The 27,135-nt window shown below is 39.5% G+C and overlaps 2 protein-coding genes across 4 annotated transcripts in view; both read left to right on the top strand.

Annotated features, from left to right (window-relative positions):
* Positions 1-6,953, top strand: part of cntn1a (contactin 1a) — a 91,203-nt gene extending 84,250 nt beyond the window's left edge. For all 3 annotated transcript variants that reach the window (XM_036147386.1, XM_036147375.1, XM_036147383.1), the window contains exons 21-24: positions 1,220-1,412; positions 1,519-1,631; positions 1,718-1,886; positions 4,746-6,953. In XM_036147386.1, the coding sequence (XP_036003279.1) occupies positions 1,220-1,412; positions 1,519-1,631; positions 1,718-1,886; positions 4,746-4,822 (552 nt within the window). In that variant the 3' untranslated portion in view covers positions 4,823-6,953. The remainder of the gene's footprint in view (positions 1-1,219; positions 1,413-1,518; positions 1,632-1,717; positions 1,887-4,745) is intronic.
* Positions 6,954-10,200: 3,247 nt separating this feature from the next.
* Positions 10,201-27,135, top strand: part of LOC118565177 (E3 ubiquitin-protein ligase PDZRN3-B-like) — a 76,699-nt gene continuing 59,764 nt past the window's right edge. The window contains exons 1-2 of the mRNA XM_036144927.1: positions 10,201-10,542; positions 10,653-10,742. Of these exons, the coding sequence (XP_036000820.1) occupies positions 10,285-10,542; positions 10,653-10,742 (348 nt within the window). The 5' untranslated portion in view covers positions 10,201-10,284. The remainder of the gene's footprint in view (positions 10,543-10,652; positions 10,743-27,135) is intronic.

The raw sequence follows: 27,135 nt of genomic DNA, 5'->3' as shown, positions 1-27,135 counted from the left end.
CAGCAGTCTTTAAGATATTTTTTCGAGCCTTCCTGTCTTGCTTTGCCAATCATTCATAAGAGATAAGAAGGTGACGTCTCAGTGCGGGTGTGTGAGCCCAGTCCCTCTTACAGGTTTTAAAAGTTGAACTTACATATTTATAGTTTTACTATTATTTAAAAGCAAAGTAAATCAATTATTGAGCTGATATTTTAAACTGTCTTTAGAATCTTCTGCTAGTGATTAGCACAACTACCATTAATGAAGCAGGAGTCTGTGTGTGTGTCAGATTTCTACATCCCTAAAACCAGTGGACACCTTACAGGCACAAGTTGAAAGCTTCAAAACATAAAACGGCAACAGCGCTGTACTCCGTTTAGTCTTCCTATTATCTGCTAACGATCTTGCTCTCCCTCATGCTTTACAGCCGCAATGAGCTGCAGACCTAAACAGGTTTTTAAAGCTACAGTGGGACTCCCAAAAATCCTCTTTTGGCCCGACATCTCCACATTTTATAATAGGCACGTACCTAAAGTAACTGGTGCAACGCATGGAATGTGACGACCTGTCTTTCGTGTGACACCGTCCCTGAGCAGCAGCCTTGTGGGTGGTTCTTCTGTCAGGCAATGGGGCAGCGCTGGTCCCACTGCTGCTGTTTACAAGATGTCAAAGCACATGTATAGACTTACAGATGAACCACAAAATCAATCCCTCTCTTACCGTCCTTGTTGGTACAAATGGGCAGTGGAGGGCACTGTGTGCAAAGCTGGCTGATTGGTTTCTGTCAATGACCAAGATGATGCAGATCTCTTTGGTCCTATGAACACAGATAAATGTAAAAAGGCTATGCATGACTGAGAAAAAGAGTGTATAATAAGGATATAATAGGTTTAGTGCCGTACAGACCTGGCTTTGGATGTTTGATGGGAGTATATCTGGTAAATAAAGCGAATGTGTGGAATCAACAATCTGGGTGGTTGCTGACTCATGAGACAGACTACAACTAAAAAAAAGCTAACACCCTCTTGCTATCTGTGTTGCACCATGACATGTTCAGTACGCCGTGTTCTCTGATAGGAGATCAAATTCAAAAAAAGGTAAAAAATAAATATAAAATTCTTAATGTAAAACAGTTTCCCTATTTTGTCTCCCAATTATATGGCTCACGTCACCTCCATAAGGTCACTGCTAAAACAAGGTGCATCGTTACCATAACGCCTTGATATTGGCTTTGTTTTAGGTGAGGTACTGGAGACAAAACGGAGACAGTGAAGGTGAAGACCGCATGATGGTAGTGGTGTCAGGAAAGGAAAACCACACAAGGCTGGAGGGTCTGAAGCCCAGCTCAGACTATATCATTGAGATTCGAGCTTACAACTCTGCCGGATACGGACCGCCCAGCAAGTACATCAAGATCCACACCAAGAAACCTCGTATGTTTCAACATTGACTTATGTGATCTAAAACAAAACACTTTATAGGTGTTCAGCTGAGAGAGTTCTCTGGTTTGACCTGGTTTTACTCTTCTTAACTTATTAGCTCCAGATCGACCTCCAAAAATAATAGGCACAAAACTAAAGGGCCAGCTTGTAAGTGTTGCCTGGGAACATGTGGAACCGCTTTCCAATGAGTCCTTAAGAGAAGGGTACAGGGTAAGTAAACTCAATAATTTCTCATTTCTGTGATCGAAACCTGAATCTGCTTTGAACCGGATGCTTTTAATTTATCACGTTCCCAGGTGCTGTACAAGAAGAAGGGCGAAAGTACAGGCACACTGTACTCAACCAAAGATTCCCACATAGATCTTCCCCTGCATGCGAATGGGGTAGAATATGTGGTAGAAGTCCGGGCGCACACAGAGGGAGGAAATGGGGCTGTGGCACAGATCAGCATCCCTGGAAACTACAGTAGGTCCCTGTTGTTAATTATAGTTAAACACCTGGATACACTTAGAGTTTCATATCTTTTCTATGTACAGTGGAGGTGGGTCCCTGTTCCATCGGCGTTTTTAATATTTAAGTTAAAAAAAGTCATGATAAACAAAGTAAACTTCCTTAAAGTAGAGTTATCCCACTGTTGAAATCTAATGTATCGGTTGAGTGTTATTTCCTTTTCACCAAGGTTGTTTTGTGTCAGTGGAACAGAAATGCAGACTGGTGATCAAATGGCATGTACAATCTACAGTGTTGAGGCAAAACAATACGACCATTCATACTGATCTGCCATTAGGTTGTGAGATTATACTGGGTTTAAAGTCAGCAATAGGTTATCATTTGTCTGAGCCAAGGGGTTCCCATGGGCCAGAGTCAAGCTGTCCCTTCAGATTTCATACCACAGATTGGAGGGATGAGATGGCCCGTGACTTAAGCCTTGATAGCCCCCTGACTGATCCACTCGCTGCATGGGTGATCGGCTGGCAGGCCGACTGGATAGAGGGGGCTTAAGCCTCTGTAATGGATCTTGATGAGAAGAGGAAACCCTCCCCTGTGTTTTTCTTATCCCCTTATCACTCTGTCCAGACCCCACCTGACAGCTTGATTTCACAGACCCGGGAATTTAAGTCATTACGGATTTCGAATGCGTGGAACTGACGAATAGAGAGGTGTTTTGGGTCATCTCCACACAGACAGCATGCACCACGGTCCCTCACTTCAAATCCTTTTTATAATTTGATGGATGTGGTTGGTGAGAGACGTACTATATAGTAATGTATAGGTACCAGAAAGCTGGGTGCTTTTTTTCATGCAGGTGATGGATGGGTTCTGCCCTTTTACCAAATCAAGACTGCTGTATCAAGGAAGGAACTTAAAAGTTTAACCCTGGGTGTTCAATGCCACATAGCTGACTCACTTCTTATGTGGTCACACTCTGTGGCTAAATGCATATTTGTCGCAGTTGTTGTTTGATTGTCATGTGGACTTGTTCAAGTTCATCTGAAACATGCAGCTACCCACATGTACAGGACAAAAAAATGTCTATGGTCAATTGAGACAGATTTTGAGCAGGTGGTGTACAAGAACAAAAAGTATGTGTTGATGAGTCTAGCATAGTGGTGTTAGCATCATGCTGAGGGTTTTTTGGGCTATAAGTAATACTGGTGCATTGCATTAGATTGGTCTTCCAAAGGAGGAAGACCAACAAATACTTCCACTTAACCTCAGATCCATAGGTTGTTGGTTGAAGCTTGGACTTACCTGGGGGTTCCAACAGAACAATGATCCCTAAGAAACTATTTAATGAAACAAACACTACCAACTATGCTAAGAAAATTGGTGATAAACCGAGCCATTTTATGTCCAAGGTTTCAGGCTATGATTGGTTGCCAGACTCAAATCAGCTTTTTGAAGTTGGTCCCAGGTTCTGTTTGGTTTTATTTTCGCTTTTTGGCTTCGGTTTTTACGTTAGATCAGGTTAGCGGGACAGTCTAGGAGAAATCCTTAGGAGTATAACATCCTTGACAGTTGTCTGTCCATTGTGTATGCTTTTTTTTTTTTTTTTTTTTTTTTTACAAAACAGATGACAGCTATATTTATCATTATATCAGAACTTCATTAAGCGAACAACCTCTTAAACAAACAAGTTACAACGTTGCCCCTACCATGGAGCAAATTGAAGCAACTTTCTTTAAAGTAGTAAAGTATCATATTTTTTGGACTATAAGGCAAACTTAAAATCCTTAAATCTTCTAAAAAATTGATGGTGCGCCTTATTATCCGGTGCACCTTATATATTATTACAGTTGTGCTTACTGACCGATTTTATGTGATACAACGCACTCAAAAATCTGTTAAAATGTGTAAGTAGGACTTTGGTAAGCAACGAAGCCGCACCGCTCAAATGGATATTCGGAGCATTACGGTACACTGTGTCACTACCTGATCAGAGCCCTGAGCTGTCTACAAGACTGCCTGACTGTAATGTCTGAACTAGAAGTGCATTCAACTGAAGACCCACACATACTCGGGCGTACTTCACTCCGCTGAGGTCCAAGGCGTACTCAAGGCGTATTCTGTGCGTACAGGTACATGGTGTCACACTATAAACGTCTCGGCAGTAAGAAGTCTTTACAACAAACTGTTTTATATGTGACACTGAGCTTGATACACTGAGCTGCTCCAAGCAGGCGGTCGCAAAGACGCCTGGCATCACAGTCCCTATGTTCTCACTGACAGGTGGGAGCCTGCTGGAAAATAAACAGCTCTAGCTGCTCAGCTAGCTAATCACACATTTTACCATCCGTTCCCCTGCTTCATCCCACTGGCAGTAAGTGTGGGAATTGTATGAATTTGTCACAAGAAATGTAGGCAACAGTACGCTGGACTATGACGGGTAAAACGTCCACGGAGAGTCAGCCCGGAGTACGCGCTAGCAGCAATAAACCTAGTAGGTTAATTCAATATAAAAGTTATGTTTATTTTGGCCTTATGTTTAAAACAGGGCAGTGTAGTCCAACTACTCTGTCCTCCTGATAGAGAGCTGTGTATGTGAAGGAGCGGAGTGATATTACACACTTGGGAAGAATATTTAATGTGCCTTATAATCCGGTGCGCTTTATGGGCCGAAAAATATGGTACAAGATTGGATTTAGTACAAACCACACTCTGTAAGCACTTGTTTTGTTATGTAAAATATTTTGTGTGATTTTGATGTCAATGGGACATTTACATAACATGTCTTAAGTTTTCCATCAATTTAAGCAATAAATTCAGGAGTTCTAGTGAAAGTTTTCTCAAAAGAAGGTGCTTTTATTTGTCTGTCTCTTTCAGGTGGAGCCATCATGTCCTCCTCGTCTCTTAATGTCCTCCCAATGCTCCTCTTGGCTCTCCTCCGCCTGAATCTCTGAATGTAGCACCATCCTTGTCTTCTCTTGTTTGGGATGATGACTGCTTGTGGTTGCTAGAGGTTCACACCTATAAGGATCCAAGACCCTTTCCACAACATTCTAATCCAGAGCGTCAACTTCCAGCTCTTCCCCTGTGGGATGTGTTTGTGGAAAATGGACACGGAAATGGGAAAACAATTGGAAAATGGACAAAGCCGTTCCTTATTTATCCACTAAAGGCCTCTCTGAAGGAATCTCAAAGGAGTTCTGTCAACTTAAAATGCCTTACATAAACGATTGCTCTTATCTTTCACAGTGACTTGTTTCCAAATGGGTCATGATCAAAATTGTAAATCCTACAGTTTTGCAAGTGTTGCCTGCTCAGTCCCCCCCCCCCCCCCCCGCCCCCACCCCTCTTTATTTCCCATCTCAAACCAGATACTTCTAATATAAAAATGCTGCATTTTCTGACTACTTTTTAACTGGGATGTTTTTAAAAATCAGTTCTTCACTGCATTCCCTTGCATAAGGTCAACATATAGCTGTGAAGGGCAAGTGTATGAGTTTATAAAAATGACAAACTTTGTCTTTTATTAATTTTTAGCTCAGTTTTTTTAATAATCACTGTCTTAGAGCGATACAGTCAAAGCAAATCTCAAATGCTTGTGCAGTGGATTTTATCCAATTTTATTCAACAATTTATTTCAGGATGAATTAATATATTGAATGATTGATATTGTATTGTTATACTTAATATACCTTGCTGTACTGATCATATGTGAAGCGTGTAGCTTCTGTTTTAGCCCATACCATAAACTCTGGTAATCCTAATACCAAAGTGTGAACATTGATGTGACATGGTAGTGAAATAGAAATATTCGGGGAGTTCAGTACATGCAAGAATCTGAAAAAGGTGTTTAAATGAGCAGTTTCGAATGCACCTCCAGATCTAAAGCTGATTTGGCCCAGCTGTGCAGTGATCTCAGCTTTTCCACAGGTTTTGGCTAACGTCGAGAAAAAACGAAAAGAGAACAATCTCGACCTACTTTGTTTTGACTGTATCATTAGATCGTCGGTGGTGCTTTGTAAAGAATGTTAGCACTTCATTTAATGTAAGCGATTTTCATTTCATGTCGCTCATCGTCGGCTAATAACGGTAAAAGTGAAACAGTAGCGCACCTCATGCCCTTCTGTAAATGTGCAATGTATGATTGAACTGTGGCAACTTCATGTTATCTAACAGGACTATTTGCTGAGCTTCTGTAAGAAGAGTCACGTTTAATGCATTTTTTTTTCATTATCTGATATAAGCAAAAGGTAAGCAAAGCCATCTCTATCAACGGCGAGAGCTCATCAGAAGCTCATGACGTTGTTTCGAATGCATTAGTTAAGTGTTTTTATTAACATATGAGCAGAGTTTTATGGACATTATCACTTGTCTTTTTTTATTGTTATAATTGTACATTTTGACCCAAGTCCAGTTGGTCGAAATTTAAAAGTTTATGTCCCTCAAATGGAGGAACAAATGCTGCATTTTGAGTTCCTCTGAATCATTTTGTTGTACGACGGATGCTGGCCATGCTTCTACATTGTGACAGTAACAGTGTCCACCACAAAGTGCTTTTCCTGGTTTTATCTTCATGCCACAATAGATTAAGGTAAAAAAATTGCCAAATGCATGAATGCCTTGAACTTTTGACATTTCAGACGTGGCTGTGGCCCCGCATAATACCATGCATGAGATTGGAGACAAAATGCAAACATTGTGGTAACTTTTAAGACTATTGTTAAACACATTCCAATCCCGAGTGGCATCCTATTAGGCCAGAGACCGCATAGATCTTAGACTAATATGTGCATTAGCTGCTAAGGATCAACAGGCCAGTCATCTCATGTGAGGCCCTCAGTAGAAGTCCTTTATTAAAGAGAAAAAAATGTAAACGGACTGAAGGCATCTCACTCTGCTGAAGAACGGTCTTGGGGTCTCCTGCACACTTGATGGATGGGATTTGGTTGCATCATTGGTGGTACTGACAGCTTTCTGGCTGTCTGCTGGAAATCAGTACTTTGATGTGAAATGGCATATATTAGGGATGAAACTGAAAGCTCTCATTGACTGGACAAGGAACAATAAAGGTGTAGTTAACTATGATGTTGCTCTGTTGTCTTTGTCTTTTGATTTAGGCTACAATTACTAGTAATTGCATTTTTAGTTTTCAGTGTCGGGTTACAAAAAAAATCCTTACTTCACTATAGCACCGAAAATTCTGGAGAAAATTTTAGCTCGTGCGAATATTGTAAACTGTACTGTTAGACCAAAATAAAATGAGGGGGATGGCAACAGCTGTCAAGGGTGTTTGTAGCTATTTAGTCCAAGAAAGTTTTGTTTGATATTTGTTTGCCTCGATATGTTGTTAAGGCATAAGATAAGAAATACCTTTATTGTGCTACAGTGGGGAAATTCTAGTGGGACAGTGTGAAAAATATAGAATTACATTACATAGAATTACATAGAATTACACACTAAATCAGTAATGAAAAACAAGTTAATCTAAAGTTAGTTCTAAAGCAACAGAGAATGAATTTATCAGAAAGGTAAAAATAAAATAATATGTGTTGCACTGTCATGACAGATTCATAACAGGCTCTGTAGACTTTAGGGGGAAGTACATAATGTACGAAAATATATTGGGTATTCTGGTATTCATTTACAACAAAGCTGAAAGTCCCCCAAACTGACCCTCGTTGTATTCCATAGAGGAGATGAGCAGAGAATTTGAACATGTGCATTATAGATACAGATAATGAATTATTTTGGACATGTCTAACAACTATTGAGGGCAGGCCACAAAAATGTAATGATTTATTGTGTTTAATTTAATCAACATTCCCATAATTATGTCCATCTGGTATGTAGGTATCATGCTGGAGAGAGACTACCAATATTTACAAAAAATTGGTAACCCCCAAACGTTCAGACCCAAATCAAATAACTTTAAAGTAAATAAAATAAATCTTTAAAGCTGCTAATTAATTAAGTCATACTCAAAGCCATGAATCATATTTTAAACCCAATCTTATCCAATAAGATATATATATTTAAAACAGCAACAAGATTATTGTTCTATATTTCTTTGGACCACTCATTGATTGTTTACTATTTTTGGAGTAAAGGCTAACTCAGGCCAGTCATTAATTCTCGACCTGTGCATGCGCATGGATGATAACTGAGTGCTCGAATCACCACCTGGGGCGGTCAGTATGGATTAAACAGAAGCAACTGTCATGTTGTCTTTAAAAAAAAAAATTGTCAATCCGACCAATCAGGTTTTAGACAAATTCCTCCTACAGCACAAGAAACTCCCACTTCAGCACTGCAGAGACCCTCTTCTACTAATGAGGTAATTTAAATGGAACTGATAGCACTGGATTGATTTATGGGTATGAAAAAACAAGGGCGAAACATTAGCAGACGACAAACCTTTCAGACTTTTTTGTGTGGGTCCTTTATGTAAAGTTCCCACAAAATAAAACTGACATCTATGATGCTGAAGTGATAAAACGTGGTGTTGTAAAAGTTATCAATAATTTTGCAAGGGACAGTATGTATTAATGGTATACAGTATTTCAGTGTGGTCTTCATGACAGGTAAGGACTGCTCCAGATTTCCATTGTGAAGCAGCTGTAAGAGTTTTGTCTCTTACTGGTATCATGCTGATGAAAGGTAAATTGATAACACTTCTCTTCGTGGATTAAGTTAGAAGACATTAGTTTGATTTAGATCTGTTGTTTTTGTCAGTCCATAGCCGTCAATTTTTTTTCTTCATGCTATAATTTTGGAGTTTATCGGTATAAACACATGGCCAGTGTGATAAGTCTGATCCCTTGTGGCTGTGTGTAATATGTTTTCTGTTCCCTAAAGCAAGCAATTCACGTCTCTAAAACCCTGGTTTTAAAAGTCAACATGCTTTCTGATAAACCAGTCTTTTGTCAAATTATACAGCATGTTCCAGAAAACTGTCTTATCTGTCCCAGACCCATCTGATGCTAGCATATTCGTTTTCATATCTGTCCCAGACCCCCCTGGGAGTCATGTGACACCTCTTGGGGAGTCATGATTCGATGCTGATGTGCTAAAAAGATTTAGTATTTCCTTATTTGTGAAACCAATACCAAAGCATAACTTTACAACACATTTCTCATTTTAACACAGGAGGAAGGCAGCACTTTCTTGTAAAAGTTCTTAGAAAAATACTACTTTATTCTAATAATTTTACTACTTTATTCTTGTAATATTATGACTATGCTCTCATAATCCCCCCCCCCCCCCCCCCCAAAACAAACAAACAAAAAAAATCTAACCTGCCAAACGGGGTCACTAATCTCTGGCGCTGTTAGTTAGGGGTTGCAGACTGAAAAGTTTAGGGACCCCTGATATAAATGGTCTTAAGAAAAGCAGCTTTCTGGTTGTAGGTGTAACTCAACATGCAATTTTCATTATCATAGACATTATATATGGATATAAAGTTCCCCCTTAATTCTCATAATTGTCAGGGTTTAGTTTTGATCGGGCTTTTGTTTACTATTTTTCAGTTCTTCCTCCTGTCTGGGTTTAGTTATGTTCTGGCTGACTCTACCTTTAACAGCAATAAAATAAATCACCGAGGACTGAGCATCAAGGGAGGCGTTTTAGGTATAAAGCCTAAAGCCCACCTTGGTAAAGCAAATACACTACCAGTCAATACTTTGGCTACCACAATACTTTAGTGTATCATTAAATGGCTTTTCCATATTTTATGACTTTCTATATTGCAGACGCATTGTGAAGGCATCTAAACCAAGACGCAGAGGTATACAGAATTGTGGATCAAACACACAGTTGTGAATCAACTCAAAACATCTTGTATATTTTTCTAAATAGAGTTCATAAGTAGCCTACACGGTGTGATCAGTAGAGAAGGACAAAGTGGAAGAGAATGAAGTGTGGGTGACTTGGAGCCACCAGTGTTCAACAATCAAAAAAGTAAACAAGCGCAGTTGTCCACTTTGTCATTTCATTAACTGGAAATGAAATGTTTACACAAATTTGACCTGGATCACGTTTTTGAGTGCACGTCGAAAAAAAATGAGTCGTCTTGGGCATTTGGCTGACTTTCCAAAAATATGGTTAAATGCAGCAACAGCACACCGGACTGCAAATAATGCGTTATTTGCACTGATACTGTCGCAGAAAAGAGTCAAAGGCGTATGAAAGTTTTTTTTGTTTTGTTTTTTTTACACTCCAATTTGGAAATGACTCCATAAATCCGTCCGCAGACACACAATAGGTTTCTTGCGCAAACTGTGTGGGCGCGCTGACTACTTCGGCGAGTCAAACTTTTAAACCCAGATGAGCGATGGAGACGCGAAGAGCATTGGAAACGCGTCACTGCGATCAAAGTGTGTGTCAGAGGGGACGCCGTCTCCCGCCGTCCGGTCCCTGCATGAACAGCGCGGAGAAGCGCCGCTGCGTGGAGGCGCTCCGGGCAGCAAAACGCGCGTTGGAGGAGAGGGGCTCGGATTTGGAGAGCACATCCCGGATGGCGCGGCTCAGGTGGACCAGGAGGGAGCAGTCCCTGCTGGATAAGGTGGCCACGCTGCAGAACGAAGCTCAGCTCGCTGCCCTCAAGCAACAGCGGAGGCTGGAGCGGTACCTGGTGCACCTGAGAGGCATCGCAGAAGAGCTCGCCGGATACTGTAAGGTACGGGGCAGGACATGTTACGCTGGTAAAAAGTGTATGGCTTTGTTTTGATTTTATTTCATCACATAAAACGCGAAACTCAACAGGTGTCTGTTTGTTGCCTGAAGCAGAGTGATTCTAGTACAGCCGCTGACATGCAGAGCCACGCTTCAGATCATTCCGGTCCAGGAAAGCTGCAGAAAACTGCTGAGGAACTTCAGGTAAGCAGGATTTTGTGACCGTTTTCTGCCTCACTCTAAGCATCCCTGACAAATAGGTTTCATGCTGGCGTTTTCCAAGGGCATGCTGAATGTGCTTTAAAGACGTCATAGATTTTTTTAATTTTGTTCTGTCTTTTGAGACTCTGCTGTTGTTGATGGAGGATTTGAGAATGAAATGTTTTTGCAGACTTGTGCAGCTTGATGTTCCTCTGTTTCACATGCTGCTGAGCTACTTCTTTTCTGCTGTTGACTCTAAGATCTATGTCTAAAGGTCTTAGCAATCTCACTACTGTTAATTATTTGCAGCAGTGTTTTCCTTTATCTCTTGCTAATGTGTACAAGGGGTCGTGAATATGAATCTTCCTGAACTGCACAAGCTTGTCTTCTGTTTATATATTATTTATCTGTAAGGTATAATCTCACAAAAACTTCCAAGGGACCCTTGGCTCAGTTTAAAAAAAAAAAATCTGTCTGTATCCTTAAAGGGACAGTGTGTTCCTAATTTGGCTTTTAATTAGCAAAAATCAAGTGTTGCTTTTATAAGTACATATCCTGCCAAAGTCTAATAACATCACATCAAAAATGAAAGTGTCATATCTTAGAATTAGGAGTTTATAAACACATAGGTGTCGGTGCACCCGCTGGGAGGCGTCATGTTGCGTCGCCATTTCTGTTTTCAGTAGCCGAAAGGGGACAAACTTGTCAGCCTTATGCGTTTTCACTATCTGTCTCCTATGAAGACATGCTGTCAGCGGAGGAGTATAAACGAGCAAAGACGTAGATCATTCTATTTGCCGTTTTCTGTTGAAATGGAGGATTACAGCAAGAGGGAAGAGAAAATAACCAAGAAAGGAAAAAGAAGTAATAACCGGGAGAAAACGAGAGTCTATATCGGCACAGCTATTATTGCAGGCTTTCTGCTGGATAGGTAAGTTAATTCAATATAACTGAAGTTTAGGGCAGTGCGGTCCAATATAGCGTTATAGGAAATTTAGCGTTGAGAAGAAGCCATTTCTCAGCACTATCACAGAGCTACTATTCTTATTGGTGCAGAATCCTTTCATGTCGATGTTGGCATTGTAACCACAGGTAGATATTTATGTATTCTGGACCTGTCAAGATCTGTAAAACAATAATTTATATATAATATATTTTTCAGTAAAATTTCTCCTTTTATTCTGCAGCACTCTAGACGTTCTGTGGATACATTACTTCTGAAGCTATGACCTTTAAGTTTGACTTTAGGGGTGAATTTAAATTGGGTCTGTGGCATTGAGTGTGGTTTCTTACCAACCAACAGGCAGTAGAAAGCACCGTCCGAAAGTAGATGATCTTATTATTTTGTCAATACAACAAAGCTTTGGAGGGATTGAGATTCTCACAGTATGACACAGTTGAGTAAAAGTACCATAGTTTTTTGTTTTCACTAATTTCACACAAAGATTTTTCAAGGACATACCATGTTAAAACCAGTTACATCTAAGAAAAGAAAAGTAACAATACAACTATTCCTATTGCTTGTAAAAATAATATACCTATTTTTGCAAATGTATTTTTTTATCAAAAACATATTTTTTGTTACTTTAATACATGGACTTAAACAAGAAAAAAAAATAATTTTAAAAACTCGATAGCGGAATATTACGTATTTGTGCTCTTCTGCTCTTTAAGTAGCAAGTAAGTCTGGCTATCTGCCAGACTTACTTGCTACTTAAGTAGCCGGCCTGCAAAGTTTGCTGCTTTAAAGACATGATGCTCATTGATTGCCAACTGCCGTTTTTAATTAGAGATACCCTAATACAAACTTATAACTCCTTTGTGAACGTTTTGTGAGCGCCCAGAACCTTGTTACTCTTTCGGTGTTAATGATAGGTGGAACAGGGGTAAATGCTGTGATTCTTGGTAGTTGCAGGAATTTATTAAACCTCCCTGTGGTAGCCAAATCTAATATTAGCTCCTACTTTAGGAAGCCAAAAGATATCCATTATTATCCTCCTGGCTGGGATCGGTGTTATGTTTGGGCTGCTGTCGTGGGTGGATAGGTTTAATTGTGGTAATGGTCACTTAAAGTGTTCCACTAATTGGCCATGGCATGCTGCGAGTGAAACAGACTCACTTTTGATTAATGTGGAAAACTTTTCGCTTTCCTGCCAAAGTTGGGCAGTAAACCCCAGTATCTATTTTCAGCCCTCCTTTCACTTGTCTGTAAACTCTTCTCTGATGTATCTTTAATGGTTTTGTCACTGCGTGCTGCTTTCCAGATTGATTTTCCAGTTCTTTAGAGCACTGGGCTGGAGTTTATTAAACAAAGCAGCAATGTTTGGTGAAGAAGTTATTGGTGAGAGCTGAATGTCTTCTCAAGATCCCAACAGCAGTTATGGAACATCAAAGCTCATAGTTTGCGGTTGGAAAGCCAGTAAGGGCTCTTTGTTTAAGCTAAGTTTATCTTTCTTCCCATTCTTTGTATTCTGGCTTGGTTCCTAAATCCAAGGGATGCAGAAGGATATATTTGATTCAAAGCTTTTATATGTGATTTAGTAAAAAAAAAAAGAAAAGAGTTTCAGCATCTAATGTAATGTTTACAAGTACAAAGCCAACATTCAACCAACACAGAGTTACGTTTTTAAAAAGTTTATAGAAATGATGAGTAGTGGACGATGAGGCAGGCAAGCAGGACCAGACTTGACCAGATGCAGGTAGTGACAGACCAGACCAGCGAAGAGTGCAGGAGCTGATCAGAACAGGCGATGTGGACTGAGGAACCACCAGAACAGGCAGAGCGAGCGAGCGGCTGGAACTCATGGGAAAATAGGCAACTTTCAACAGAAGAGTCCAGCTGGACAGGAACTGGTAGAGGCAGCGCACATCACAAAGGTTGCGATGAGAAGAGACGTTCTGGCAGGGATGAGTCGGCTGAGGCAGGTATATGTAGGCAGGTGAACAGGTGAGCAGAGTTGGAAGTATTTACTGGCAGCAGGTGGAGCTGATCTGGGCTAATGGACTGGTGGCTGAGAGGTGACAGGCTGATAGGATGGTGGCTGATTCACAAAAGTCCAAAAAACCTAAATCATGACATCGACATCCTGTTGAACAGGAGCACCTGAGCTGCATCTGGTCAACAGGATTACTCAAACCTAGAACACAGAGACGCATTAAATTTTTTTTTGTTCTTCTCCAGAGTTTTATGAGCTCACAAGAATGTTTGGCTTGCTAGACATCTATACATACATCTATAAATGGATTTTTTGTCTCCTTACCAATACTCTTGTTTACCCTTGCATAGACTGGCACAAATTTCCACGTGTTCCCCCTTGAGATTTATTTTTATTATTTATTAAAGGCCACTTGGAATGTCTTTTTGAATGTTTCTGATTAGTTTGCTTTAAAATAAAGATTATTAATTAGTAATTTAGTTATTGTCTCTATTCTGGTACTGATAAAATCCATATGTCCCTTGTCTTGCCTCCAGGATATAGCTGTACTTTCTCAACCTCTCCAGTTGGTTGTGTTAAATAGTTTCTCAAACAGGTGAATTGCTAATTACTAATTTTCAGATGATTCAAACTTTTGGGCAAGTTGTCAGTGTTTCTGTATTTCAGCTTGGGTGTAACATTACCACCAACTATAAACAATATTGCAACAGAAAGAGAAAAGTTTTGAGTAATGTTTTTAGGAAACTAACAATCCGTATTCATTGTTTTTACAAAGTGAGCAAAGGTTTACCAAGATCACTTTTAGAAATCACTGTAGAATACCTCAGCCAAGGTTTTACTGGTTCATTTGTCGTGATTAGTCTGTCTAATTCAAAGGTGGACATAGTTCCAAAAAGTCTTTGAAAAGGCCCATTTTTGTATTCTCAAGAGTAGAATAAAATCGTATACTGTGTATCATAGCACCTTTGCTCAGTGAATCTAAATCTAAAAGTATTTAGATTTTGAACTTTTTGTGGACAAATCCAGTCCAGACCTATTAAAAACCATTAAACATCCATTTACATATAGGGTTCATGACACTAGCATAAACTTGTCTCACCAGATAAAGTCACATGCTGAAAACAAGTAGATAGTGCACCCTTTTCTTTGATGAGAATAATTATTTTAATATTGCAAAAACCTGAGCCACATTGTTACACCCCTTGTTTGAACTGCAAAAAAAATATCTAATATTTACTGCTTTATTGTCATGTGGAAAAAATGAGGCCATCCCATTAAATAATCAGGTCTTTTCTTAGAAATGATCAAATGTCAAAATTATTTCATGGAAGTTATGCATTTACTTGACAAAATTGCTTTTGTTTACTCTTTAAAACCTGGCTATTCAAGGACTTTACAGTTCTTATTTTTCAGCCACTGCTCTGTAGATTTACTTGTGTGTTTTGTCATGTTGCAGGGTCTAGCTCTGCTTTTTTAAACGCAGTATTACATTTTACCTCTGATACTGCCACAATGTGTGAGACTTTCAGCTTAGTGTACTAATTTTGGGTCTATTTAGGGTTGGACAATAATTCAATAACTATATATATCGATCGATAGATGTATGGTTCAATATGAAAAACAGGGGTCAATAAAAAGTTCAATAAAATAACAGTGCATTCTAGCCTATCATGTAGGTTAATACTGCAGTCATTGCATCCTCCCAACCAATCACAAACCCAGGAAAGCTCCATCAGCCTTCAGAGAGCACATGCTGATTTTTTCTTTTTTAACACTTACAGTTTTTGTAAAAAGTTGGTTCAATCCATTTATTTAAAAATAGGTCATCAATCAACAGCATAAAATGGCCAGTGCTGCACTCTAAATGTATATTTTGAATTGTTTTTATAATTATCAATATCGACCAATATGATTTCAATTTTATCGATATACTTTTATTCTATATCATCCAGCCCTAGGTATATTTGGGATTTGTTACTTCCCATGTTTGCATTTCTGGTTGTGTCCTCTTCTGTTTATTTTCTGCTACCCCGGATTTATTTAGTGCTTTCAGAGCCTTAGTTTCATACTTTCCCAGGGCTGTTCCTCATCAGCTCATTTACTCACCTGTGTGGCATTCAGTAATGAAACTCTTCAGTACAAATACTTCTTAGTTTAGTTACTCCATTGTCAGAACTTTTGTTGCTGTCATTAATCTATATGATGAGATCTGTCTGTGATTAAAATCTACTTTCATCATGCTTCTCCCGTCCTCGGCTTTGCGTTTGGGTCGACCACAACAGCAGAACGTGACAGATGATAGTAAATGTCATTGTGGATTGTATGAATTGCTGAGCTTACAAGGTAACGCTGCGGCAAGGCATCCCTAATCCCTGACAACGCTACCTCCATCCATCACAGCTTTATGAGGTTATTTTTTTTCTGAAATGGGGTATTTGGTCTATGCCAAGAAAGATCTGGTATAAAAAAAGTTTTAGATTTTCATGCCCTTTGAACATTGTTCCAGATATCCTATTTTTAGTCTTTGCAATGGCAAAATGCAATCTGTCCTTTAGGTTTTTCTAATGAAGCAAATGTTTTCTCCTTGTAATTTACTCATGGAAGTCAGACTTGTGCAGTCTCTTTCTGGCTGTACTGACATGCATTTTAATATCAGCAGAGGCAAGAGCCTGTTGTGTGTCCTGGGATGACATTTTAGGGATTTTGGAGACTTTTTTAACATGCCTCTATCTGCTTTCAAGGTGAACTTGGTGTACTGACAGATTGTTTTTGAATGCACTTTATTTGTCAATTCCAGACAGTGAAATGACTGATTTCAAAGTATTTTGAGACCTTTAAATCCCTTTCCAGGCTCATAAACTGCTACAGTATTCTATCTTGAAGCCCTTAGCACAGGCCTTTTGATCTTATCATGGTGTCAACTCAACAATGGGAGCACACCAAGCTAAATGTCTGAGGTTGTAATAGGGCAAAGGTTTCTTTGAAAAGCTGATGTTTATACAAGAATATAATAATCCTTTACTACCCCACAGTAGGGAAATTAAGGTGTATGAGCGAAAAAATGGGGAAAAAAGTTGACAGTAGAAGAACCCTGTACAATTATTAAAAATGGCATAATCAGATTAATTGCAACTGAGATGGGTAACTCAAAAATTTACAAAAGAACCTGTGTCATTGTGCATAAAAACCAACAATAGACTATTCACAAAGAAAATCAAAGAAAATTGGAAAAAAAAGTAAACACTTGTTGAGTTTGTTGGGAGCAGTGACGGTTGCAAAATCGACGGAAGAATCTGCGATAAGGCTTCTTAGTGAACCTAGCCGTGTGTAGTCTGTCGCCGATATCAGCTCTGTGTTGTTCTAACTATAGCCAGATATTGTATTTGTTCATATCTAAAGGTGAAATGTTCTAGAAGGTGGAAACATGTGCTTTTAGACAACAATCCTAACCTGGATGAAAAAAAATGAGTTTAAAAGGAAAGTGGAAGACAAGTCTGACCTGGAGAATAACTTATCATGAATTACAAACCTCTCCCAGTCCTCCTTACAAGAATTTTAGCCAATTTATAGGTGTAGGATTTTTAGATTGTCCCCAATCAAGACCTATAACATGATTTCATTACACTCTGATGAGTATGTTGTAACTCTATGGCAAAGTTATTAGAAAACATACTTTTTTTTATCTGTATTATGAAACTGCCTTCCTCCAGAGTCATGACACTGTGTTGCCAGGGTAATGGGTTTCAAGCAACCACTAAAACTGTGTACATTTCTCATTGTTTCTGTTTTTCTCTCATAATGTTCTACCTGAAACAGAGAGGGCAAACTCTTGTGAGTGGGCTGACATTAAGACCAACCCGGTGCAAGTCTTTTTCCATGTACCTCAGAGATGTCCTGATCTAGATGGAGCTGATTGTTTGTTCACTGGCCTGACAGAAATGGCAGAAGCCGAGTCAGGTCAACAGTTCTGCTGTGCTGAAAATGGATAATGGAGGTGAGATGCAGCGCTGCAATGGCAACAGGATCGGCCAGCCCTGCAAAAACATACCACCCTTCGTTTGCCATGCGACGGGCCCGTATGCTTGTTTAAACCCAGATACGTACACAAATGAAACCACAGATGAGGTAGAGCTGTTCCACTGCTCCACATGTCCGCAGCCCAAAACCACATTCTTTCCGTAGAGCTCAAAGGATTGGAAACTAACAGAGTCATCATGTTATTCAGAGAAAGCTGCTGTTATTCTTTATTTCTAAGGTGGAAAACAGTAAGCAGAAAAAAATGTGCTCACCCTGGCCTCTTTAGTGTCGAGAAGGAAAAGAGAGCAAAGGTGCTCACATCTCAGTTGTATCAAGATTTAATCTTGTGAACTGGCTAACATGAAAGCGGTTCAGTTCAGTTTACCTCTATAACAGAATAAAGGAGGAATTCATCATGTTTATAAAAGAAAGGCTGCCCATATTTATCTGTATTTGCTTGAATTACTGCTGGAAGTTAAAAATGAATGCTGTATTCAGCATTCATCTTTAAGTAACCTCTGCGGCCGCTCAGAATCACCTGGCTGATCGTGGGGCTTCAACGTTCACAGGTGGACAATATGTGCCACGTATTCACATACGCAGGAAACGACCACATAATCGTAGTTTGAAAATAACTTTATTGGAGTCAATTTAAATAATCTGGGCTTCCTATCTCAGAGATGTGACCAAGTTTAATGCTCACTGTGATTGGAAGTAGAGCTGATTATGCACATATGTCCGCTGCACAGCTACACGGGTTTATAATACAAACATAAGGAGGTACGGTTTGCTTTCTTCTTGCCTCAGAGCTGACAGATTTGCAAACCAAACAAACAAAGAATATTCATTGCAACGGAAAGCAAGCTGCTCTGACAACCAAGGCGGTATCATGGGGTTGATGTTCTGTATCCCTCAGTCGCCTGAAGGTGTTTTCTGTACCTGTTCTGCTCTGCTTGGAGCGCCGCTTACCCAGAATTTCCAGTATGTAAACTATTTGTCTTTTGCCTGCAAGACAGGTACCGCCCAGCTCGCCATTTCCTATTCCCTTTCCACACACTCACACCGAGTTGCTAAAACAAACTTTAGCTTGCATTTATTTAGAACGATCAGTTAAGAGAAATTTTCTGGCAGATAAGCACCCTGATTATTCAATATAGCTTTATCACAGACTTTGTTTATTATCCCATTCTCAGCTCGCTGACTATGCATACTTTTTTATTAGTTAATGGAACGTGTAACACTGTCAAGGCAGGTATTAGGATGTGAACAGTTCACCTTCTACGGTAATGCATTCTGACCAGGCCAAAAGCAGTGAAGGTAGTTTGTGTATGGCCTTGTGCGTGTGTTCCAATATGTGATTGCAAGCAAGACGTGTAAAAAAGTAAACCATTTCCTGAAAGACCACCGTGCTTGTGAAAAGGAATGCCGGGGGTCACCCTGTCCCTACAGAAAAGCTTTATAAAGAAGCTTTTCTGTAGCTTAGATTAAAAAGCAAAATCTCATTAAAATCTCTGATTGTATTTCTTATGACATGAAGATAGTGGGTAAATATGTTATCTGAGTTAAAAAGACTAATGTTACAGCACATCGAGCAAAAAACTATTTCTCTTATTTTTTCCAACTATCATGACATCTGTGGTGCTAAAGGTCAAAACTGACCCATTTACTGTAGACATCAGTTGAAAAGAAGTAAAAAAAATCCATAGTTTTTTTTTATCAAATCAAGTGTTTACTCAGAACAATGTGTGAAAATTGCAATTGGCCAAAAACATTAGCTGTTAGCGAGTCTGGCTGCATGTGCTGTTTGTGTTAACCTAACTTTGCGTGGCTGCATTGCAGACACATGATTGGTCCAGCACTCAGCATCTCTTATTATCATTGGACATTCATCTTATCTGTACATTAAACGTCAATATCAACACTTTCTCCCATGTCTATTACGGAAAAATGATTTAGAGATATTCATTGGTATCATTGTCTTGCCCAGCTCCACCCAAATATCTAAATATTACCGCACATTAGCATGTAAAATCTTACAATATAACACTTACAATATAAATATTACCCAACAATTATTGCACTCTAACCAGTCATTTGTGATTATGACTGGTTAGAGTGCAATAATATTCCACACACTGATATTGCATTGATGATGTATTTGCAATAAACGGTGAAGCCCTACACAAACATCACTTTTCTTTTTTAGAAACCTGCAGAATTTTCCAAATTGCAGGAAGTTTTTTTTGTGTTAAAATAGCTGTTTCTGGCAATATCATTACCTTGTTCCACTAATATAAAGTCAATGATGTATTTTGTAAATGTAAACTTGTAAACTAATTCGAACCAAACACAATTTAAGGGTCACAGCCCTAACGATAGTAGACCTCCAGCCTCTACTGTCTTTCAAAGAGACTCATAGGCTCAGAATTACAAAACCAACATCTGGAAAAGAGCCTTGTGGCAATAAGCTCTGGCAATAAACTGATGAAATTTCCAGGTGACCGTCCAGCTGCTACTCTGAGGTGGTTCCTTAAGGTCAGGAACGTGAACAAAGACAGTAATTCAGTGCTTTCTCGCAAACGTACGTCCAGACACACTACTATTTAGCCAGCAAAGCAGAAAACTTGCTTACAGCTGCATTGAAACCCACGGATGTCGTACAACGCTCGGCTGTACTGCAGAACACTCGTGCCATCAAACAATTGAGGACCTGACTTGCTATTTTTTTTTTTTTTGAAAAATCCAAGTTCAGTCGCCCCCTCTGTTCCCATCTTTTCTAACAGTAGGAGGTTGGGGTAGTCACTGACCCGATACCTTTGTAGCTAACACACACCTACTTATCTCTCAGGGCTGCGTAAACATGTGGCCTAACCTGCAGCTGTTACAGAGAAATTACGGCTAAAGGCCTGAGTCAGCGTGCTCGCATGAGAACGCAGCCAGCTGTTTGTGTACAGAAGGAGACGTAAACACTTCACTGGTGACTTCATCAAAAGTTAGCGTGGAACCGTGCAAATTGTGGTTGGACCTACCATGAGAGGGCCATGTAGGAGCTTGTCGTCTTTTGAAAAAGTCATTCCCATTGTGCGGCAGCGTTGTTGTTAAAATGATTAGCTCATTGTGGTTAGTAATCTCTGCAAATTCTCTCTTTTTTTTGTCTATAACACTGACAGACAGGCTGATTGATGGTGGCTTTCTTCAACGAAGGCCAGAAATGATCTTTGCTGAGCTAATCTGTGTCCTTCGCTATGGAAAAACTGAAGCATAAAGGAAATGGAAAAAGTCCAGGCTTCACAGCGGTGTTGGCGAACATCTCAAAAAGACCCCAGTGTTACCTCTAACCTTTTAGTGGTTATCCTTCAGGCATTCTCAGCTGCGAAATGAATGAAAGCTACCTCTGCCTTTGTCAGCAGGAGGATTAGGATTTAATTACATCAGGGCAGGGACAGCCGTACAGTCTGAGAAAGCACCATACAATGGGAGACTGGATCAGCACATTTGTGAGGTGTTGAGGAGCAGGGTATAAGCCTGTGTAATATGCCAGGTGCGTCCAGGGTATTAGCAAACGCTGGCAGAGTCCGCAGTGAAGACGTAGGATCAAAACAAGCATGCCTATTTGGTTTCCTGCTCTCATTCCAATTACTAGGTGAGAATGAGGAAGGAGAAGCAGGCAGCGAAGGCATGAGGTCAAACAACTGATATGTGTAGGCCGTGGCTTGTAAAATATTAATACCGACTTTTTGCACTTCGTTACAATCATCAGCGTATTTAAGTTGGATTACACATGACAGACCAGCACAAAGTAGGCTGCGATTGTGAAGTGGAAGAAAAATGATACAAGGTTTGAATAATAAATCAAGCTCAGTCAGACTGAATGGAGAGCATCTGTGAACAGGTCTAGACTTTGACCTGTTAAAACATGAAGACGGGTTTCATTGAAACTTTCCCACCCTGCCTCTGGCTGTATGTTTGGGATTGTTGTCCTCCTAGAAAGTGAACCTCTGCTCCAGCCTCAAGGACATCTGTATGTCAGTTTCCCTGTCGGTGCTAAATAAAAGCATCCCCGCAGCATGATGCTGCCACAACCATGTTTTGCTGAGAGAATGGAGTGTTTAGGGACTTTTTTTTCACACGTAGGTGTGTTATTTTTATTTTAAATTTTTGTCTGACCAGAGCACCTCCTTCTGCATCTTTGTGCTGTAACTTAATGCACGACACTTCCTTTTTAGATGATGGGGTGAACAGTGCTCCTGTTTCTCAATAACTGTGTGTGCCTTCGTCTTGGGGATGTTGTTTTGTCACTAATGTTCTTAAACAAACCTCTGAAGCTTTCAAAGTACCGCTGGATTTACTTAGAGATTTAACTACACATAGGTAGGCCCTGTTTACTAATTGGCTGACTTCTGATGGCAATTTAATGCACTGGGTTTTATTTTAGGGGTATCTGAGTGGATGGGCTGACTACCAATGCATGAGCCTTTCCTTCCGATTCACAATTATGCAACAATTTGTGTTGGTCTACTCCTTGAATTCCCAGTGTCATTCATTAAATCTTCTGGCTGTAATGTAACAAATCATATCAAAGGTCAAGTGGTATGCATACGTTTGCAAGGTACTGTAAGAGGAGAAAAAGCAACTTAAAGCCAGAATGTGGTCTTTAATTTCAATTATGGCCATACAGAGGTTAAATCTTTTAATGGGGCGTCTACTTTTATGCCCAGTGCACAGTTTATAGAAATAGAAATGCTTCACAGATTAACATGTCTTATTCTGCTAGGATAGTTAGATATAAAACTAATTTCAGCGTGTCATCATTGAGCTATATCCACTGAACTAAACAATTTACAAACAATATTTGCTGGCATCCATTCTACGCAATCAGCCTACAACTTATTTAGAGTTTGGTCGTTTTTGCATTTTGGGAGCTGTTGAAATATCTTTTCTTCCTCTGCTGGTCTGCAAGGTCATGTCTAAGAAAAAGAAGGTCAAAACTAGTTTGATTCTGAATGAATAACTTAATTTCCAACTACCTTTACTTAATCTTTCAAAAACAAACCCAGCCAAGAGAATGTTTTTTTTTTCTTTTAATTTATATGACCATTTCAGTAATGTACCACTTTTCTAATGTAATGCAATAACAGGCTTCAGCGTTGTGATGACACAGAACAGATAACTTGGGAATTACATAATATGAATGAATAAATGCCTAATGTAACATGGCGTCTCAGGAGCTTTTTATAGTCCTAATACAATATTTTTCCACTGAGATAGAAAACCGATTTCATTTTGTTCATCAGATCATTGATATCCCTTTAACACAAAAAAGGTTTTTAATTAGCTAAATAGCTTTAGAGACAAATTGATATTCACTTTGATGGTTGATGTTCAACAGACACGTTTGAGATTTAACCTTTATGGTTTCAAAATCTTGGGAGGGGAATTAATATTTCTGTCAGAGTAGCTGTACGTTCCTATTTCATAAATGGATTTAACTGAATAAGAATTATGTTCTCATTATTAGCTAGAGCAGTGCGCTTGTGCTCTGAGAAGGTTGCACGTACCTGGTTCAATCCCGGTGGCCTACCATTATGTGTCCCTGAGCAAGACCCTTAAAAGTGTATAGCCACATTATTTGACTTTTTAAAAAATGTATACATCAGTAGCTCACTCTGGTTGCATACAAAGTTTTCATGAAAGCTTATCACATCCTGCTGCCGTATTAGTTGTTATTTTTTTTTTTTTTTACGCTGTACTGTGAACTATCAGAAAGCGAGATGCAGACAATTGATGCAGTTACTGTAAGAGCCAGTAGACTGTCCAGCAATGCCTCGTAGTGAAGTGTTAGCACGGCCTGGTCGACGACCAACCTGACCTGCTGGGTTAGGGTTACTCTTTCTTTTTGCACCGCCGCTGGCCGTTGTTGACTCGCTCGTCTCCATTGCTTCTCCTTGTTTACTCAATCTGTGCATGCGCAATGTCGTACCTCTGGTCATGTGGTCTTGTTGTGGTAACTACACGCAAAAGTGTTTTGTTTACCAACAGGGGGAAAAAAAAGTGTAAAACCTGTTACATGTTTCTGCAGCGACCAATCATGACTGTCATAAGTTGGCTAGCAATCTAATGGACGAGTCTTGATTCTGCAGTTGCCAAGATGTGGCTGCATTGTTTCAAGTGTACTGATTTCAACATCTTTATTGCTACATTGTTAATAAACAATGCAAAACAAAGATATATTTTAAATCCATATGAGTTATTGCTGACAAACCCCAAACCACAGTGACATTTGTAGCTGAATTGGACATTCTGGCCAGCCGATGGCAGAACATATAAATGCGGATGAAGTGCCTGCTATGTGCTACTGAGGACAGATGTTGGGTTGAGAATATTTTGACAATGTATAATAATTGTGATGGATGGTGCTGCTTCATGGTGACTTCATTGTGGGCCGTGACAGCTGCAAGTATGAATCCCTCATACATTAGATTTGCACATTTATCCACTTGTGGCCCTTGAGAATAGATTACATTTTATTTTGACACGTGGATTATTAATGATTCCCACAAACAAACTCCTAATCTAGTCGACACCCTTCCCAGATGAGTGGAGCTGTTATAACTGCAAACGGTGGAGCACTATCATATCAAATTGGGAGTGGGATGTTCCTCAGGTCCATATTTTTGTGACCCAGCAGTTTTGGCAATTAAGTGTATTTGGAAAAAAAAGCCCTAAAAAACAAAACTTAGTTCAGTTGCTAGTAAAAGAAACAGATAAAACAAAAATGGAACATTTGCTGACTAGAGGTCGCTCTTAAAGACAAGACGAGCACTATTCCCACCATTATACTTAAGTCATAACACTTGTTCATTAATAATAATAAAAAGCAATGTGAAAGGGCAGCATGCTGGAACGTGTGTAAGGGGGTTCTTTCGTGGTTTTTCACCAGCCACATACGTCAATGTTTTTCCGCCTCATTTCCTGCTAATTGATCTCCATCATGTGGAGCAGGAGGCTCGGAGCTGCCTGCACGTGTGTTTGGATAACCATCACTGAAAAGGAGCCAGATGTGTTGGCTCACAGTACAAGTGTATAGATGGCACGCCGAGGTCACGGCACCAGTGCTGGTAGCAGACCTCCATTATGCTGTGCTGTCGAAGAGTGGCGACAAAACCCTCACATCTGCTTCAAACTCAGAGTTTCAGGAGTTTGCTGTAGCTTCCCCACAAGCACAACACAGAGGTATTGAGAAGTTGTTTTTTGTTTAGACATTCTTTATTTCCTACATGTAAAATTCCCAATTTGTTCTTATCAGTTCTTTATTTATTGGGTGTTTTCCTTGAGTTATAATTTCAGTTATGTGTTTTATTTAAACTTTTTCCGACCTCCAATTCTATTTGACAATGTGTTACTCTTTCATGACTTGTAGTGGTAGAAGTCAACTTAAAATGATAATTCATTTGTTTATCAAAATTTGTCTCTGACTGACGTTTTCACTTCAACACCATGTGTGTCTTCATCAGAGCGAGTGATGTGAAGAGCCCATCAGTTTTATTCTGTAACTCAGTGGTAACAGGGTCTCTCTAGTTAGCAAGTCTCTTTTGGAAAAGAGAACTCGTGTCTCAACGGAACAACGTCTACAAATAAAGGTTCAATAATAATCACAATAATTTGATTGAACTGTTGGGAATGATTTAATGTTGCCTGTAAGAATTCTGTCCCTTTTCTACTCAAGGTAACATGCTGACTACTTTCCAGCAGCTTGCACAACTAACTGAAAAGAAGGAATAAAGAAAAAAAAGTTTAAATGTCTATTTGTATAAAATTAAAAAAATTAAAAATCCTCCGTGACCCATCTGCCGTGATCCTTGATCTTCATGAGGCAGTTTCCCCCCTGCTAATGATCTCTAATACACTTTTTATGTCTTCATAAAAATAAAAAACAAACAGCTGAATATATATTGAAAATAAATTGCAAATTGACGGTTTAAGGCGACATCGGAAGGCAATTGCTCACAGTAGATTTAATTTAGGAACATCAGAGTAAAAGATACTTCACAGATACCCATCCATCCATTTTCTAACACGTTTATCCCTATTGGGGTCGCGAGGGATGCTGGTCTATATAGATATGCATACCTCAATATTCCAATTTCCATCCATCCATTGTATATGCCTGCTTATCCGTTACGGGGGGCGGCTGGTGCCGATTTCCAGAGGTCATTGGACGAGGTTTTCAAATTATAATTTGAAAACCCTTCCTTCCACAACTATGTACTACCTTGTGTTGCCATATCACATTAATTTAAAATGTAATACATTTATATTTGTGGCTGTTATGTAATGGTATGTGGGGAAAGTTCCAAGTTTAGTTTGATTTATCAAACTAAAATAACAAATAATAAAAATGCTTAAGAAAATAACCACAAAATAAAATAAAAAAAATGCTCAAAATAAATATATGAGAACTGCACATTTCAGCATTTTTCTCACTAGATGTCTTAATTAACTAATATTAAAATCGGTACAAATGACTGCCTCCCACGTCCAAACCACAGTGACACGAGCAGCTGAATGGCACATGTAACACCGGTTTCTGACCAGCAGAGGGCAGTAAATACACATGCAAGTCAAGTGTCCTCCATGCGCTGCTGTGTACAGATGTTTACCTGGAATAATTGTAATGAATGGTGCTGCTTCATGGTGGCTTTATTGCTGGCTGTGACAACTACCAGTATCCATCGCTCATATATAAATTTTTGCAAATGTATCCCAACGTGTCCATTAATGTTTAACACCTTAAATACATGTTCCTTTGTGGCTTCCAAAATTTATTTTAATAAATTAAAGGATTTTGTCAAAAAATATTACTCTTAATGCACATTGTGTTTATTACAAACTCTGCTGCTTCTGAGGGATGTAACCTCTCCATCTACGAATCAGTCTTATTCATTTGTATGAGCTGGAATCAAATAACACATCATTACACCATCCAGCTTTGTGTGTGCATCTGGACGACTAAGGTAAACATAAATAAGCAATGCAGGAATCACTGCTAAGTTGTGTCGTATAGAAAATTGATAGCCACACTTTGCAGTGTTGATTTTTACTTCCTCAACAACTTCACGTGGCTACACTGACCCGCAGGGAGAACCAAGACAAACTCGCCATTAGCCCGCACCGCTTCTTGATTAAGTTTCAATAGACTCTAGTTGGTTTCCTCCGGTTGGCCTCCTAATGAATGCCAGGGATGATTTGGCCGAGATTGTCTTCCCTCATCACTGCAAATGACCGCTGAATGCTGCCGCGCTGTAAAATCAATAGCCTTGGACCAGCCGGGCCTCAAACACTCCTGCAGATTACTGATGAGAGTGATTTGAAGTGTTTGGCTGGGAGTGCGTTTGAGCCGTGTGGGAGGGAAAAGGAGACAGAGCAAGTTTGCGTGAAACAAA

The sequence above is a fragment of the Fundulus heteroclitus genome, chromosome 2 (assembly GCF_011125445.2).
Source record: "Fundulus heteroclitus isolate FHET01 chromosome 2, MU-UCD_Fhet_4.1, whole genome shotgun sequence".
NCBI lineage: Eukaryota > Metazoa > Chordata > Actinopteri > Cyprinodontiformes > Fundulidae > Fundulus > Fundulus heteroclitus.
Note: the sequence above shows the minus strand (reverse complement) of the source record. Positions and strands in the feature narration are given on the sequence as shown.